An 18,459-nucleotide genomic window follows, 5' to 3' on the forward strand; every position below is an offset into this window, starting at 1 on the left:
GAAGCCGTGAGCACGATAAGTTTTACGAGCCCCTTCTGTACACAGACGGATGCTTCGGCCCTGTCCTGCCGCCCTCTTTCCTCTTGGCCAAGCCACAAGCTTGGCGGAATTTCAGTCCTCGGTTTGCGTGAGTGGCAGCAACCGGCAACCGGCCCAAAGCGGAAGATCCGTGTCTTGTGGCAGATGAGATTCGTCGACAGGGTTTGTTAGAAACTCTCAAAGAAGATGGCGGCCCGCACGTGCCCCCGTGCACGGAACGGGGTGGGGTGGGGCGGCTCGGGGGAAGGGCTGCTCCCCCTCTACAATGAGACAGCAAGGCTTCGTGAGGAACACTTTTATTTACAAATATAATTAAAAGCTCTGACAGTTATCATGCTCTTCCTTTGAACCTGAAAAAGGTTTTTTTTTTGACGTTTTTGATTATTTTTTTTTTAAAGTGCATGCAAAAGAAGTAAAGCCTTTTTTTTAACCTTTTTATTGTAAGAAAATACACAGTTTGAAAGTGTGAATAATGCAATATTTATGACCAAGATCATCGGGGTCGGGGAGGAGGGGGCAACGTCAGGGCGGGGAACCAAAGATGGAAGAAGGGGGATGGGGAAGGGCAGGGGGAGGGAGGGGGGAGGGAGGGGAGAGGAAAGATCCGGGTGATGTGACTGGGGGACGGCTGTGGAGCTCCAAAGACTGACTTGGAAAAGGGGGTGGGGGGTGGGATTGGAGTGGCCTGGGAAGGGGGGGGGACAAGGAGGCAGGTAGTAAAAAAACTTTTGATCAGAGAAACAGTTAAAATACAATATGAAAATAAGTAAATTTCTCCTTAAATTTCCTTCTATACACAAAATACACAATTTGACAAGGCCCAATTTGTGCTCCTGGGATCCTCTGGGCTTCTGTTTTTTTTTGTTTGTTTTTTTGTTTGTTTTTTTTTAAGTGTATTCACATCCTCTGCTACAGCAGAAAATGATTATGATACAATCAAGAATGTGCCAAAGACCATGGCCAAAAACCCACCTGGCCTGGCCTGGCCCTTTTCAAAAAATCACGCTCTCCCCCTGCCCCCCCCAGCCCCCCTCCCCTCCCCCCAAAGTAATAATATGTCCACCACTGATATGTACAGCACAATTCAGAATTCATAATTTTTTTTCTGTAAAATGTATCAAATTTCTCAATCTCTTAATAAAATTTTTTATTATTTTTTATTTAATTATTCCTGATGAATAAATACCAAAAAAAAAAAGAAGAAGAAGAAGAAGAAGAAGAAGAAGAAAATTAAAAACTAAAAAGTTATGCAGCAGCTGATTAAGGTAAGGCTGCGATATCCATCTCTCTCCCCCTAGGGACTGACTTCTTTTTTTAAAAAAAATTACTTTTTTTTTTTTGCTTGTACTTTCATTGGTTGGTGGCAAAAAAAATGAAGTGATTGCTTTTGAGCAAACATACATCCACTTTTTTTTTTTTTGATTCGTTAGAATTGTCTCCAAAGTTTTCACTGAAACATATATATTTCTTTTCTTTTCTTTTTCTTTTTTTTAGAAAAAAAAAATCATTGCACAGAGACGTCAATACGGTGAGACACTATGAGACTCGAGAATCTGCCGAGCGTGGTCCGCATCTGGAGCATGACGCCTGGCGGGAAGGGGGGGGCCCCTGATGGAGTAAGAATATACAGGCACTAAGTCCGACGTGATGTCAGTAAGAGAGACAGAAAGAGAGAGAGCACACCCGTTAACGTGGGGGGGAATGTTGGGATTTGAGATAATTTTTTTTGTTTGCATTTTTTTTTTTTAATGGCAAAAGAAATTTAATCTCATCTGTAGTCCTCCTTAGGGAATTCTAAGGTGACCAAATTTCCAAAGCCCATTCGAAGGCTCTCCAGGTCAAAAGTTTCAATCTCTCGCTCTTGCCTTTCCAACAGAAACTTGATCCTCTCGCTGCGCTCCTTCTGCAGGGCAGCCAGCTCCTCTTCAATCTGAAAGGGCAGAAGCGGGGAATTAATGAAATAATTAATTGTGCCTCTTTCCTGCTGGGAGCGGACCTAGGGCCAACCACCAGAACAGGCATTAGCACAGGGGTTATCAGCCCTGGGGTCGCGACCCCATTTGGGGTCGCCTGGCCCCTTCTGCGGGGGTCTTCAGGTTGGCTGCTACCAAGGTGGCGGCGGCGGGTGGCGGCCGGAAGTGGCAGCGGGTGGCGGTAGGCGATGACAGCGGGCGGCGGTGGGCGGCAGGGAGTGGCGGCGGTGGAGCCATGGCAACAACAGTCGGGGCGGCGTGGAGGCAGCCATTGCCATGGCTCCTCTGCTGCCGTCCGCTGCCACCACTGCCTGCCGCAATTGCCTGCCGCTGCCCACCGCTGCTTCTGGCTGCTGTCACCTCGGAGCAGATCATAGGCTCTGGGGGGTGACGGTAGCAGGTGGTGGCGGTTGACAGTAGCAGCGGCCAGTGCCGGAGGAGCCATGGAAATGTTCGCCTCCATGCCGCTCCGATAGTTGTGTGCTTGCGTGCAAGTGAAGGCACGCTAACCCCGCTGCCGCCACAGTTGGGCTCGTCAGGTTAGAGCGGTTCAGAACCGCTGCATTAGCAGAATCCACATGGTACACAATGGTAGAAGGGGGGGGGGTGGAATTTGGAGACAAGTAGCAGTGACTAGGTGAAGGACCTCCACTGGCTTGCTTCTCTAGCCTTGTTGCCATTTATGGTATTGAATATGCTTCACTGATTAGGAGAAGGCAGTTGATGAAATGAGCATTGGATAGTGGGCTGAAGGAGGAGCACATTGGCCATTGTGGCGACTGGGAAAAGTCAGTGTGCCGGCGGCCGGGGGTCTCCCCTCCCCTGACAGGTGAGTAGACAGTGAGGCACAGTGCCTGGACTTGGCACCCCCTGGTTCGGTCCACTGGTGCTAACTTTTGCTTGGCCACACAAGGCCCACTGGTAACTGCGCCTTGCTGTGCAGACCAATGGAGACAGCTGAAGGGCCTGTCAGGCAGGGAGAAGCCAAGGGGGGGAGGCCATGCAACTGGCATTCATTCATTCATTCATTCATTCATTCATTCATTCACCACCGCGTTCCATTCAGACTCGCGGCAGTTCACAATAAAACAATAAAAACCAGTATAACCCCATTAAAACCCATTAAAAATTAACACTCTGGGTAGCTCCCGGACTTCTCCTTACAAGACGTTGACTTCCTATCAGGCTGGCCTTAGGAACTTCCAATGCCTTCAGGAAACACAAATGCTCCTCCTCTTCCGAGGGCAATGAATACTAAAAGATGTCTTGTATGCATCTGTATCCTCTACATCAGTGGTTCTCAACCTTGGGGTCGCGGCTCCATTTGGGGATGCTTAGCCCCCTCTGCGGGGTCACCCTGTTGTTGGCTGTGGCGGCGGGTGGTGGCGGGCGGCGGTGGTGGCGGGCAGCAGCCATGGCACTGGCTGTCTCCACACCACCTTGATTGTCGTGCGCCTGCACAGACACACCCCACATGTGTGCCACCGCTGACGTTGGGGTCGCGGCCCCCAAAAGGTTGAGAACAGCTGCTCTACATGGATAATTTTCTTTACCCTACAGCTCTCCTATCTTGCTGGCTTGCAAGCGACAGCTGAACTTACCATCCACCCCGACATACCTTTTGCTCAAGATGTGCCCTGCGCAACGACACCCTCTGCTCCAGCTTCTGGAGCTCCCGTTCATGCTGTGCTTCCGTCTGCATCTTGATTTTGCTCTGGTAGGCATTGAGCAGCTCCATCTCCTGCTGAAGCTGCAGCCGCAAGGCCTGGCATTCTGCTTCCTGAGCCTCGTCCAGCCGCAGCTGTAAGAACACGAGAAGAAAAGGGGGCTTTGTAGTGGCCGGAGTCAGCCTGAGGTCGGGCTGCGACCGAGTTTTGCACATGCGCAACAGCAAAGCAAGAAAATCGGTGACCGGCAGACCACAGGCAGAAGGTAGGGGCATGTGCTGACTTCTCCAAATGCTCTAGTGCTTAATATCTTACTCGGAAAAATGGCAGATGGGAGAAATTAAGCGTGGGGATGGCGGCTGTTATTTTTAACATTGTATTTTATACTAGCAAAAAAGCCCATTGCAAGCAGTAGGTCTTTCCTTTCCTCAGGCCCCCCTTTCTTCAGTTTCATGCCTCTGCATGGCTCTGTCACTTTAGCCAATTTGCCTTTGGTTTAAAATGCCCTCTCACGTCGGCTGGCCCTCAGCTCCCTCAATTCCCTGTTTCTTTCGTCTGCCTTTTCCTCGGGTTTCTTTCTTTTCTGCTTCTCTCTCTAAAAGCTGCTGCATCCCAGGGCCAAACTAATGATGAAATTTTGATGAGCCGGATCTGGCTTCCATGCACCTGAATTGCTTTCCGCACCTGTGGAAAAAGGAATTCTCCAGTTCCGTAGACCAGGGGTAGTCAACCTGTGGTCCTCCAGATGTTCATGGACTACAATTCCCATGAGCCAGGTTGACTACCCCTGCCATAGACCTGTTTGAGGTAGGGAAAGGAGGAGCCCTTCTTCCCCCGATGCCGTTCTCCTGAGATTAATCGAGCCTCTGTGGACTTTAAACAGTGCAGCACTTTTGTGACTGCAAGAAAAGGGGTGTTGCCAAAATTCATAATGTGTAGTTTGGCGGTCAGCACTGTCCTAATTATCACCCCTTTCCTCGGGCAATTTCTGCCCAGACAATTCCTTCAGTCCTTAGTACTTAAAAACACACACACATGATCTATCACTGACCGTCCACAAATATTCCTTGTTTCACTCTCCCAGCAACTATGGTGATATCTAAGGCTAGATATCAGGACAAAAATTTTCAGAGTAGCTCAGCAGTGGAATAGGCTGCCTAAGGAGGTGGTGAGCTCCCCCCCTCACTGGCAGTCTTCAAGCAAAGGTTGGATACACACTTTTCTTGGATGCTTTAGGATGCTTTGGGCTGATCCTGCTTTGAGCAGGGGGTTGGACTAGATGGCCTGCGTGGCCCCTTCCAACTCTATGGTTCTATGATTCTATCATAAAGATCTTAAGCCCTGTGGATGTAAGGGGTGTATGTGTGTGTGTGGCAACCAGCGGCAGGGCTTTTTCAGTGGTGGCTCCCTGCCTTTGGAATGCCCTCCCAGGTGAAGCTCACCTGGCACCTATCTTATTCTCTTCTAGGCACCAGGCCAAAACTGTTTCTTTTTACCAAGGTTGCAAATAAGGGAATTTATCTTTCTTTTAAAAAATTGGTCTTTTTATTATCTCCTACCCGCAGGACTATTTTATAAACATTTTTCTAGGCTGTCCCATGCTATTTCACACCCTGGCTTATTTTCAATGGAGTTTATTACTATTATTATGTAGTTTATTACTGATCAGGCCTATGGTGTTTTTTTTTTAATTATTTTATTGCACGGTTTTACTTTGTGCGCTGCCTTGAGCGAGTCTCCGGAGAGGCAGCATGTAAAGGCAATAAGAAAATTACAAAATTAAAACATGAACTCCGCCCCAATAAGCCTTCTGCGGCCCTCCAGATGTCCATGGACTACAATTCCCAGGAGCCCCCTGCCAGCGTTCGCTGGCAGGGGGCTCCTGGGAATTGTAGTCCATGGACATCTGGAGGGCTGCAGTTTGACTACCCCTGCATTACAGTATTCATGTTACCATTTGCTCTGGCTCGGTCCCCCCCCCCCCACAATTTCCGGGGTCTTTCTCTATTGTGAACCACCCCCAGAAGCCCCTCGCTTGCTTTGCAGGAAGAAAGGAGGTCACAAAGGCTCTGCAGCACGGAGGCCGTCCTTACCGCTTGCGATGCCATCATCTCATTGATGCTCTGCTCATACTGCTCTGCCAGGATGGCAAGTTTCCTTGTCTGCTCATCCTTCAGGCTCTTCAGAATAGTTTTGTGCTCACTCTTTGGAGTCACTTCCAGCTGGTGGTTCTTGAGTGCTTTATACTGCTTGGTTTGCACTTTGCACGTGTCCTGGAACTGCTTCTTGATCTGCATTTCCATGGCCTGCAAGGGAAGGCGAGCGGGACACGGTTACGCACGAGCGGGACGAAAAGCTCTATTGAAACAAAACGGGGAATTTCGCTGTTGCTGAATTTTTATACGCTGTCAATGTATCCGTTCTTAGCTGGCGCATGATAATACTCAAATCATCAAATGTACTCTGCTGTTTTTTAATTAATAATTAATAAATCTCTCTCTCAGGATACACGCATCCTGCTTTTCTTTTTTAAAAGAAGTATTTAAAAAAAATTATTCATTTATATTTTGTATTGGTTGACCACCATTCCGAGACCCAGCTGGTTCGTGACGGTTTACAGAAGTTAAAAACCACATCAAAATACAGACAATATCATAAAACAATAATGACGACAAAAAAACAATCTAAAACCTCCCCTTTCTCCCACCCTGAATAACAGCTATTGCCGCGCTCACCTGGGGGGGGGGTCTACTGGTGATCTCCGGCCTATATTGGGAGGGACCCGTTCTTCCTAGCCTGGCCTTAACCAAATGCCTGGTAGAAGAGCTCTGTCTTGCAGGCCCTACAGAACTGTGATAACTCCGTCAGGGTCCTTAGCTCTTCCGGGAGCTCATTCCACCTGGTCAAGGCCAGGACCAGGCGTACCTCCCGGGGTCTAGGAACAACTAACCGATTCAAATCCGCAGAGCAAAGACCCTTGCAGGGAGCGTACGGAGATAAGCAGTCCCTCAGATAGATAGGGCCTATGCTGCAGATGGTCTTAAAGGTAAGAAGCAAAACCTTACACGTGATCTGGAAGCTAACCAGCAACCCATGCAGCTGCCTTGGTACAGTCTGGATATGGGTCCTCCAGGATGAAAAAAAGCTAATAATTGCACAATGTACATGCAAGAAGAAGGTTCGCAGTCTCCCCATCAGCTTATTGTGCAGAGCCACATGCCCTGACATGATAAAATCATTATAAATCACTCCGGGCAGCTTGTCTCTTCTACCGTTCATCCTCAGGCTTGGTTACAAAGGGATGCTGGCCAAAGCAGTCTCCCGTGGGACTTTGCACTTAACGGCGCACCTTGTTTAAAAGGGGCCTCTGCACGGCCTTGCGTGAGAAGCAGCTCAGTTTAAACAAGATGCCGAGGAGAGAAAGCCTTTGCTACAGCCAGTGTCACTTGTCAATCAAGACTTGTATGCTGAATCACAGCCGATAGACGGCGACCTCAGCAAAGGCGGTATAAAAATCTATTAAATAAAGAAATAATTTTTTTTAATTAAAAAATCCAATAAAGTAAACTACACCAAACTTGTAAATGGCCCTGAATGCCACACTTTGCCAGAAAAGGGAAGGGCGCGAAGGACTCAAATGCATCAAACGAAGAGAGCGTGATCACCTTCAAGTTTTTGGGCTGCTGCCGAAGTTCCATGACGTGCTTCCTGTGCAGCTCTCGCTCCCGCCGCTTGTTGTACTCCAGCTGGTTCTCTAGCTCAGTCTGGTGCTGCAGCCGGATCAAGTCCATGCGTAGCTTCTGCAACGTGTGCAGCTGCCTGTATTCCAACTCCCGCGTCGACTCGTCGTGCCGGATCAGCATGGCGTGCTCCATCTCCTTCTGCGTTCTCTTCTTATTCAGCTCCTGTGGAGGGGGGAAGGGAAAACGTTTGCGAGGAGCGACACTCCAGACAGGCTGAAAACTGTCCTCCTGAACCTACTGCAGTTCGACTTCACTGTGGTGCTTTGCGGAGGAAGCTTTAAAGCAAATCTGCTCCTCAGCTTCAGGATGCCCGGCCATTTTTGCTGTTCTGTAGTTCCTCAAGAACCTCAGCAGGTGGCAAGCATGAGCACCCTGAGCCAAGACACCTGGGCTCCAGATACTTGCACAGAACAGACGACTTGGATTCTATTCCAGATCGGGCTGTTTTCTTTTTGCTAGCTACGTAAATGTGGCTGATGTGGCATGCAGCATGGGGGAGTCATTTTAACGGCGAGTGACAGACGCCACCCATCTGAATTTAAATTGAAAGGTGTGGCACTTTCAGAGGAAGTCACTGTTAATGGGCCAACCCCCCCCCCACCCCCCCCCCCCAAATCCAGCACTTTAAGCACACAGAAGGCGAGCAGCGTCAGGTACTTCTCCCGGGGCCATCTGAGAACATGCCAGTGAGTGTCCCTCTGAAACACACAGGTAAAGGTAAAGGTAAAGGTATCCCCTGTGCAAGCACCGAGTCATGTCTGACCCTTGGGGTGACGCCCTCTAGCGTTTTCTTGGCAGACTCAATACAGGGTCGTTTGCCATTCCCTTCCCCAGTCATTACCGTTTACCCCCCAGCAGCAAGCTGGGTACTCATTTTACCGACCTCGGAAGGATGGAAGGCTGAGTCAACCTTGAGCCGGCTGCTGGGATTGAACTCCCAACCTCATGAGCAAAGCTTTCAGGCGGCTGCCTTACCACTCTGCGCCACAAGAGGCTCTTTCGAAACACACAGACAAGAGCATTAATTTGTCCATTCGCATACCTTGTCAATACCTCCCTGCTACTGATGTTCCCTCCTCCAGCTCGACCAGCTGTCTGAAGGCTTCCTGCTCTTTCTCCCAGCTTGGGGCAATGGTTAAAAGTGGCGGCTTCTCATCTGGAGAGCCAGGTTTGATTCCCCGGTCCTCCACATGCAGCCGGTTGAGAGACCTTGGGCTCGTCACAGCCCTGTTAGAGCTGTTCTCACAGACCCGTTCTGTCAGAGGTCTCTCAGCCTCACCTCCCTCACAGGGTGCCTGATGTGGGGGGAGGGTGGGAAGGCCATTGGAAGCTGCTTTGATGCTCCTTTGGGCAGTTTTCATACTTGAAGATGGTTCTCAGATCCCCTCTCAGTCGTCTCCTCTCCAGGCTAAACAGACCAAGCTCCCCCAACCTTTCCTCATATGTCTTGGTCTCCAAACCCCTCACCATCTTTGTTGCCCTCCTCTGGACATGCTCCATTGGGTGCCTATAGCACTGAACCCCTGGTCCTACCTTTTTGAAACTGGGGGGAACTTTTGAGCAGGATCTTTAGCAGCTATGCTGCAAATTTGGTGCCTCTACATCACATTCCCACTCCCAGCCACCAAAAAGACAGACCAGCAAAATTTCCCATTGTGTTTAATGGTCCCATAGCTGTTAATGGAGCCAAATTGGTTTGGATATTTCTGAATCTCCCGAATCTGATACCCTATACCAGCCTTTATCAACTTTTTAACTGTTGAGAACCCCCTGAAACATTCTTCAGATTTCAAGATATCCCAGTATTGGGGCAACTGTGCAGAATGCAAGTGGGAAGCAGAGTTGTGTACATGCCCACTTGGGGCCCCTCCCCTTCCCATCCCCTCCAGGCCCATCATTGGCCGTTTTGGGAGGGAGGGAGGGACAGGTCAACATGACCATATATGGTCATATTGTGATACTATTCTATGTAACCATTCTACAACGTTTAATGTAAACCGCCCAGAGCAGTATGGAAGGGCGGTATAGAAATCTAAATAAGTAAGTAAGTAAGTAAGTAAGTAAGTAAGTAAGTAAGTAAGTAAGTAAGTAAGTAAGTAAGTAAGTAAGTAAGTAAGTAAGTAAGTAAGTAAGTAAGTAAGTAAGTAAGTAAGTAAGTAAGTAAGTAAGTAAGTAAGTAAACCTGAACTCTACTTAATGGTTAAACCAGTCGAATGCAGTCAAATTACTATTACTCTCAAAAGCTGATTCAGAGTTGTTTTACCGCTCTTTTAAATTGTTTCAATTCTATTTCGATTTATTAAAAACGGATCTGTATACGCAGTGTGTTGTATACTGCCCAGAGCCGGTCTCCGGGATAGGTGGGATAGAAATTTAATAAACTAAAATAGTATAAAACTTATGTTTTTTCTTAATGCATCATGACTGCACACACATGCCATGCCATGCCAAGCCAAGCCATGCAAAACAAACGAAGGGGACAACTGTTCTGGAGCACTAGGGCAGGGGCAAAGGAAAGCAGCAAGGGGGCCACCAGAAGTCAAGTAACAGAAAGTGAATGCTTGGGATAGCCCAGCAAGGAAGGAAGGAGCTGATGTGCCACAAGGGCTCAAGCGGACTCCTAGACATTGGCCACAAAGAGAGTGACTGGTGCCGTCTCCCGGGCCCATGCTGTTGCTGGCTGGGAGATGCAGCTGGGTCTTGACTGGGATGAGGCCAGCAGCAGTGTGGGCTTTGGAGGTGCTGGATGTATCTTGCTCGGAACATCAAGATATCTCGAACCAGCCTTGGGTTGCCGTTCCGCAAATGGCCACCTGCATGTACTCAATCCCCGCCCCCCCCCAACCTCCCCACATACAAAAGTTTGTTTAAGAAAGGTAAAATGGGCTACCTCCCGAATGTTCTGCTGCTCCAACTCGTGCCTCCTGATCATGGATTTTCGCTTGAAGAAACGGCAGTTTTTGTCATAGTAGAGTCTCTGCTGGCTGAGAAGGTGGGCCTCCTCTTCAGCCTGTGTGTGCTGCAGGTTCTCTTTGTGTTTGGATATCCTCTCTTGCTTCTCCTTCTTCGGTGTGCTGTGATCCTCATTCATCTCCTGCACGCAAAGAGAAACACGTGGCGTTGGTTAAATGCACCCTTATTTCTTGACAGGGGGAAAAATGGGTGTGCCATATAGGCTGCCATATAGAGGATGGAGTAGAATTATTCTCTCTTGCCCCGGAGGGATGGACCAGAACCAATGGGATGAAATTAATTCAAAAGAAATTCTGTCTAAACATCAGGAAGAAGTTCCTGACAGTTAGAGTGGTTTCTCAGTGGAACAGGCTTCCTCAGGAGGTGGTGGGTTCTCCATCTTTGGAAATGTTTAAACAGAGGCTAGATAGCTATCTGATGGAGAGGCTGATTCTGTGAAGGCTCAAGGGGGTGGCAGGTTACAGTGGATGAGCGATAGGGTTATGAGTGTCCTGCATAGTGCAGGGGTTGGACTAGATCAGGGGTCCCCAACCCCCGGGCCGCGGCCCGGTACCGGGACGCAAAGGCCATTGTGCCGGGCTGCCAGCGGCCGCACCTGCCTCCCCCCCTGCAGCAAGAGGGGGGGGGAAAGAGGCCGGCACGGCAGCCGGCGTGCCAGTGATGCTAACGCGCACATGCGGAACTGCCGCGCATGCGCGTTTGCGCCCCCTGGTGGCCAAAACGCGCATGTGTGGCAATTCTGCGCATGCGTGTTAGCGCCACCTGGTGGCCAAAACGCGCATGTACAGCAGTTCCGCGCGTGCGAGTTATAAGCAACTGCGGCAGCCGGGCCGCTGGCTCTCCCCCACCCCCGGAGGCGGTCCCCGACCAGATGAAGGTTGGGGACCGCTGTAGTGACTAGATGACCCAGGAGGTCCCTTCCAACTCTATGATTCTCTGAATTCCTGCACATAAAAACAGTGAAGAGACTGAAAGAAAGAGACATACTTTCAATCAATCCTCATGGAAGTACCTAACAATTTACCTTACTGTGTGGTAATACTTACTGTTATAATTACTGTTAACAAATCCACCCAACCCCTGGGTCTCAGTACGAGTTGAGCTAAAGCTCTTTGCAGTTTCACCATCCTTTAATTGTTATTGTTGTTATTGTTATTATGTTAATCTTATTGTTGTTACCACCTTACTGCCAGAATTATGCTACCTGTACCATTTTGTTGTTTCATGTAAACTGCCCTGAGCCTTCGGGGAGGGCGGTATATAAATACAATAAATAAATAAATAATAAACTATTACAGCCATAAATGTATTATTTCCCCCCAAAGTGTTACATTTGGCTTTTCATTTGGCAAACAAGCCACAGCCCAGGTGAGATTTATCTCATGTGCAAACGGGCTAACAGAGATAACACACCCACAAACAACACTTCCATTTCACCTTGCTTCATCTCAGGTGCAGGGCTTTAAGAAAGTCAGTTTGCACATTCAGGTAGTCAAAACGTACATGCATGTGCCAACCACACTCACAGCACCAGCTCATGTCCCAGCTGTAGCCTGAGTGAGGGAATATGAACATAGTACCCCAGGTGCCAGAGTAACTCCAAATCTGATCATCTGGGGTGCAAGAGTTATTCTGCACATGTTCACTTAAAACGGATGCAGACTGAAGCAATTAAAATTTCCATGCTTCCTATGACACTCCACCAGGTGTTTCCTTGCTTGACTGTAAGGTATTAAATACGTGTGGGGGCCAAGGAGAAATTCTGTGCTTTTAAGTGCTTTTTAATGGCATGTACTCAGAAGAGATTCTTACAGGTGAGTCATAAAGAAAAAAGACCAAGCACATATTTGGGAAGTTAATGAAATCCTCCTGAAAGCTCTGTAGGTGCAGGTATTTTGCAAAGCATGTTTTTTAAAAAAATAAATAAATAAGATTGGTGTTTTTTAAAAAAAATGTTTGCAGCAATTTTACTGCACAACATCCTGAAGATCTATTTTCAACATTATACCCTGGCGGGAGGTTAGAGAGGGTGCTGATTGCAAATCAGAGCATTCCGGGTGAAAGGAGAGGGCCGAATGCATTTAGGAGAGGCTTGACCTAAGTCACAAAAAGGAACGGCGGTCCTGGGACGGAGTGCAGTGCTTAGCCCAGAGGCACTGGGGTCAGGATACCTGGAGTGAGCAAGGTATCATTCCATCAACCTTTTCTTGACAATGGAAATAATTAGGGACACTGCTATGCAAATGTGCATGCCAATAACTGTTCACTTCAGAAGGAACTACAGACAATCGTGGCTCTCTGATAAGCACATCTGTGTGATACACTTGTGTTCAAACATGCCTTTGACAATCCATAGACAGTAGGTTTGGTAAACACTTTAAAAATCCTTAGATGGTCCATGTAAAAACATCATTTCTAACTGAAGGCATTGCAAAATTCCTCCATGGAATTTTCTCTAAGTGACCTGGGTTCTGAATGGCCTTGTCTTTGACATAGATGTTTTGCTATGATTATGCCAATAAAGGTGTTTTGACTTTGACTTTGTAAAAACATCATATCTATAGTAGTCCCTAATTACCTATCTCAGAAATGTATTTCACCCATATTAAGCGCTTTACACACTACCTAGGGCTCTGTGGGGTTATCATCGCTGCATTTGCTTTCTGTGCTGCTGGGGACAGACAGGCCTCCCAGAGATCTTCTCCATAGTGACCAATAATCTGCATTTTGCAGATTCCATGGATAGTGATTTGTATCACTGGAGAAAGACTACATGGCTTAATGCAGCCTTTCTCAACTGTTTATCATTAAGAAACCCTTGAAACATCCTTCAGGATTCAAGAAACCCCAGAAGTGGGGGGATCATGCAGAATATGGTTGGGAAGCAGAGCTGTGGACACGCCCACCCAGGCCTCCTCTCCTTCCCACCCCCTCCAGGCCCATCAGTAGCCATTTTGGAGAAGGGGCAGGTCAACATGACCAGATAGTCATATCACCCAATGAATATTGAACAAATTTTGAAAATATAAAAAATTACTTCCCACCCATTCGGGAAACCCTTCCAGGGCTGTCAAGAAACCCTGGTTAAGTGAGAGCTTTCCATGCCAAAAGTCCCAGATTCAGTCCTTGGTATCTGCAATTAAAGGATCTCATCCAACCGGTACCAGAACAGACCCTTGTTGGCCTGAGTTACTGGAGAATTGCTCCTGACCACTAGACAGAGCAAAGGTGCAACTCAATATAAGGCGGCATCCAATGTATTTGTGCTATTTTCAATTAGACTGGGAGTGCATTGTCACCAAATCCATCACATAATTCCTGCACAGTTGTCAGGTGGAGCTGCAACGTTGACAACCTCTGGCTCTGATTCGGTTGCCGCCACTTAACTGTGCAGTGGGGTCCCCCCTGCTGAGCAACAGTGACCCGGAAGGTCCAGGGCTGGCGGCAAAACACAGAAGTGGCAGTGAGGCTGTCCCTCCCAAACTGGGTGTGTGTGCAGAGGCAAGCTGTTAGCCCTCTGGGCTGGCACCAAGGAAATCACAAGAGGTCTCGAGCAGGGATGGCCAAACTGTGGTTCTCCGGATGCCCATGGACTACAGTTCCCATGAGCTCCTGCCAACTGTGGCTTTCCATGGGCATCCGGAGATCCACAGTTTGGCCTCCTCTGATCTAGAGGGGATCCTATCAGATAGATTGATCTGGCCAGGATTTGCTGAAGCAGTGAAGAAATATTAACATTCTCCCATCCAGAGGCTAAGGAGGAGGTTTCGGCTTGACCCCTTTCTCCAGCGGACCCCCTGGAGAAAAGAGAGTGACAAGGGACGTACACAAAGGGAAGAGGAAGAAGAGGGTGAACATAAGCTCTCTCCCATCCCAGCCCGAGTCCTTCCTGCGAGAGCAAGCGAAAAGGAACATGCTCCACCACTGCACTGAGATTGCATCCAGGTCTCCTCCTCACAGTGGTAACACAACTGTCAGCAAAGACCAAGTGCATGTCCATGGAGCTGTTTGCACATGTGCAAGATCATTACACGTTACATTTTATGCTATTTCTACAGGACAAGAGGCACTGGGATATTCCGAATTCAAGATTTCCAAAGACATTTCTTTAAAAAAAGAAAGCAAATATGGGATATGTTCCTAAAGAGTCTGAGGGTATGCCAAGTAGGCATCGCTGCCTGGTATTTATCAAACTCCCTTCCTTTTTTGGTTCGCCAAAGCGGTAGCCTGAATTTCAAACGCAGTGAAACCCCTTCATGGAGGAGGAGGCATTGATGACGATACTGACCCCATTTAGTACATTTCAAAGATGTTTCGCAACCCACATTTTAAACCCTGTTTGCTAGCTGTGCGGAGTTCTTCTCTTTCAACCATCTTTTTAAGGGTGCTGTGAACATCAAAGTTTTTGCTTAACTTAGCACCAACAATCACTGAGTTCCTCATTGCTACTCGGCACCATCTACTTCTTTTGCGCCCCGGTAAACAAAGCCAGAACGAGAGCGTGCTATATCCTCAAATATGATTCGACTTAATGACCACACCTTCTAGCCAATCAGACACATGCCATTGAGTTCTGGGCAGAATATTGGACTCCATCCATTCCTATTTCTGTTGTGAACATTCCCCCCAAGTCTTTAAGACAATGTTATAAAGTCCAATTGAGCAACTAAAAAAAAAATCAACTTTTCCTCCCCCAGAGGAGCAAAACAATCTCTGAAACACCCTGCTCTAGTGTATTATAAGGAAACTTGGTTTTAGATACACTCAAAACAGTAACTCCGAGGACACATTTTAGTCTGACACACAGGATTTGAAAACCCAGGAAGAACCCTCTTGCCTCTTTAATCTTTTCCTTGCAAATCTTGTATTGCTTCTTCTGACTTTCTAAGAAATTGGTCAGATCTCTCTTCTGCTGAGTCAAAATCTGCTGCTGGAACTTCTTCTCATCTGCTGCTGCTGACTTTGCCTGAAATATAAGAGAAGAATCATGAGCATCTTACCAGCATTTTCAGTTACGCCTTTTCTGCTGTTCTCTCTATGTTGTTGTTTGGTAATAGTACTAGCAGAACTCAATGATGTCCATACAACTATCATACCCAAGATAGGCTCGGCTCCTGTGGATGGGTTGGGCAAGATAACTGCCTGATCCCACATCTCCCTAAACACACAGTCATTTGCTTCATGAATCCCTTCCGCTTTTGCCACCCCTGATTCTGAGCACAGAATGACTATCAACTTCCTGCTGTCAGAATGGACCATCCATTCAACACTTAGTGCATCTCTCTGCATAAACTTTCAGCTGCTTTGGGCAAAGATAGAATTCTGGACTATCTAGCTCGATCCTGCCTCTTCTGGTCTTAGGCAGAAGAAGCTCTGCCACCTGGGATTCTTTACCTGGAGACTCAAGCTGTGAGAGTCAGTAGCAGAATGTGTGGTTTGTATGCAGAACAAGGTCCCTCTGTGATAGCTGGACCAGGGCAGATAGCAAAGGCAAGCCATATTAACCAAAGGTAAAACAAAAAAGCTTGCACTCCTAAACTTACTCATCTTACTTCTTCTGATCCAGCTGTGTCATCTCTCTGCCCCGCCGCTCTCCAGGACTGGGAGTTCTTAGACTGAGGAAGAGTGCTTGCACTCGAAAGGTCACGCCCTGGATAAATCTTTGTTGATCTTAAAGGTGCCACTGGACTCTGATTTTATTGTGCTACTTCAGACCAACACGGCTACCCATTTGAATCTACCCTTACTGGAAACTAAACTCTATTGCAGGTTTTTTTAACCTGGGGTTCTTGACGGGCCTGGAAGGGTTTCGCAAGAGGGTGGGAGTTAATTGATTTGTGAATGTGTGGTTTGTATGCAGAACAAGGTCCCTCTGTGATATATATATGAGCCTCTTGTGGTGTAGAGTGGTAAGGCAGCAGAAATGCTGTCTGAAGCTGTCTGCCCATGAGGTTGGGAGTTCGATCCATGGACATCTGGAGGACCACAGGTTGACTACCCCTGTGACAGAAGACAACTTTTTAAAGGTCCCGACTTGCCTCCTTCTCTATGATGGCCACTTGCTTCTTGGCCAGCTTCTCCAGCTCAATGGACGAGTTGTTGGCATGAGTCTCCACCTCTTTCTGCAGCTTGAGGCGGTGCTCGTCCATTTCAGCCTTCAGCTTGTTCTCCAGGGCGATCAGCTGCTTCTGGTGCTGGCGCCGCATCCGCTTATATCCTGACATCTGTTCCCGCAACTCGTTCTCCTGCTCATGCTCATGGATCTGCCTTGTAACCTAAGGTCGTTGAAGGAGACACAGAGCCATCAGATGGAAGCACTTGCCCGAGACGGGAGTCTCCGAGACACACACAAACTCTTCCAATATAATAAGGTAACCAGAGTCCAGTAGCAGTGCTACTTCAGACCAACGCGGCTACCCGTTTGAACCACTTCCAATATGTTTCCCAAGCCCCGATTTAGCTTCGGACTGCTCAGTCAGTCCAGAGATAGAAAACACGGAGAAAAAAGAACAGCCTCTATGTATGTATGTATGCATGTATGTATTGTATGTATCTGTTTACATCCTGCCAGTCCCGTGAGTGGCTCGTGGTGCGTCACAAAATTCTCCCCAACAATAAGATCCCCAAAAACAGTCTTAAAACTATCAGTAAAAAACTCCCCCATGATGACAAAATCACTCCTCTTCCCCCCAAGATCACAGATCTCCTGGAGCAAGTGCCGGAGGGGGGGGGGGTAGGGGGAACTGGTTGACCCGGTGAGGAGCCCAGATCTTACTTGCCCTGACCTCAACCAAATACCTGTTGGAACAGCTCTGTTTTACAAGACCTGTGGAAGGGAGCCAGTTCTGTCAGGGCCCACAGCTCTCCCAGGAGCTCGTTCCACCAGGAAGGGGCCAGGAGCAAAAAGGCCCTGGCCCTGGTCGAAGGCCAGGTGAACCTCCCTTGGGCCGGGAACCTCCAACAGATTCATACCCACAGAGTGCAATGCCCTGTGAGGGGCATAAGGAAATAGTTGGGCCTGCAGATTCATTCCTTTGGGTCAGTAAACTAGCTGGTAATGCCAAGACTTTTCACACAGCTGCCGAGGGGAACCCTCAAGTTTCTTGTAGGTAGCAATTTTGTCACAGTTATTTTGATTCAATGGGCCAGCAACGCCCACCCCAAACTCCCAATTCCATCGTCACGGAAGGCTGCTTGTCCCCATTTTTGACACTGGGTTGGCAACTTGGGGACAAACAGGTAGCACAATTTAAGAGGCAGGTTTGCCACGCTGTTGGTTGACTCCTTCCTCTTGTCACAATGTAGCTTCTCAACATTTCCAGGTGAGATGGAACCACAGCATGCTACCGTGGGCATGCCACCGAGGACACTGTAGACGCCATCTTGAAGAGGCAGTAAATAAATACACAGACTTTACACTGTGCTTCGGGACAAGGCACCTTCTGAAAATCCTAGAAAGTGATCAAAGCTCCCTCCATTGACCTTGGACAAGTCAAGTCAAGTCTTTATTATTACAGTACTAGACCAGTAGTCAAATTGCAAGACCTTGGACATTCTAACCATTTCAGCACTCTTTGACCAAACCTGAGAGCAGCACCAAGAAAACTTTCTACATATATTGACCCTGTTCAAACCATGCTCCTAAAATGTGTGCTAAACATAGCAACATCTTGGGTGTGCCATTCACACTGCAGCTCTTCACAGCGAAACCACAGGACGCGAGTCTGCGTTATTCTGTATTTGCATGTTCCGAGGCGATCCCTTGCCGGTTAGCAAAATGAGGTGAGGCTCGCCTGCAATACTCCAGGCCTCGACTTATCAAAAGACTCGGGTTCCGAAAGTTTATTTGCAAAACAGCTGAAGCCTTGAAAAGAACTCTTGCTTGACTTAGCACAATGTGTTCTGCATGTTGTCTTTTAATTAATTTGCAACGGAACTGAGCTTTCCTGTGAAGTGCTTTGCTTTTAATCAAGCCAGTGCAGCTCCTAGATGGCAGACCTGAAATACCAATAACGCTGTGAAGGAGATCACAGCAAAGGTGAAACTGATCAGACCTTCTGGTTG

General features: G+C 47.9%; 1 protein-coding gene across 6 annotated transcripts in view; it reads right to left on the reverse strand.

Annotated features, from left to right (window-relative positions):
• Nucleotides 1–330: 330 nt before the first annotated feature.
• Nucleotides 331–18,459, reverse strand: part of TAOK3 (TAO kinase 3) — a 116,546-nt gene continuing 98,417 nt past the window's right edge. For 5 of the 6 annotated variants that reach the window (XM_077307284.1, XM_077307286.1, XM_077307281.1 and 2 more), the window contains 7 exons: nt 16,434–16,670; nt 15,233–15,361; nt 10,313–10,516; nt 7,345–7,584; nt 5,773–5,985; nt 3,631–3,813; nt 331–1,969 (listed from right to left, as the gene is read on the reverse strand). In XM_077307284.1, coding sequence (XP_077163399.1) covers nt 1,808–1,969; nt 3,631–3,813; nt 5,773–5,985; nt 7,345–7,584; nt 10,313–10,516; nt 15,233–15,361; nt 16,434–16,670 — 1,368 coding nt within the window. In that variant the 3' untranslated portion in view covers nt 331–1,807. The remainder of the gene's footprint in view (nt 1,970–3,630; nt 3,814–5,772; nt 5,986–7,344; nt 7,585–10,312; nt 10,517–15,232; nt 15,362–16,433; nt 16,671–18,459) is intronic. The other variant, XM_077307287.1, reaches the window with a different exon arrangement.

The sequence above is a fragment of the Paroedura picta genome, chromosome 13, assembly GCF_049243985.1.
Source record: "Paroedura picta isolate Pp20150507F chromosome 13, Ppicta_v3.0, whole genome shotgun sequence".
NCBI classification, from domain to species: Eukaryota; Metazoa; Chordata; class Lepidosauria; order Squamata; family Gekkonidae; genus Paroedura; species Paroedura picta.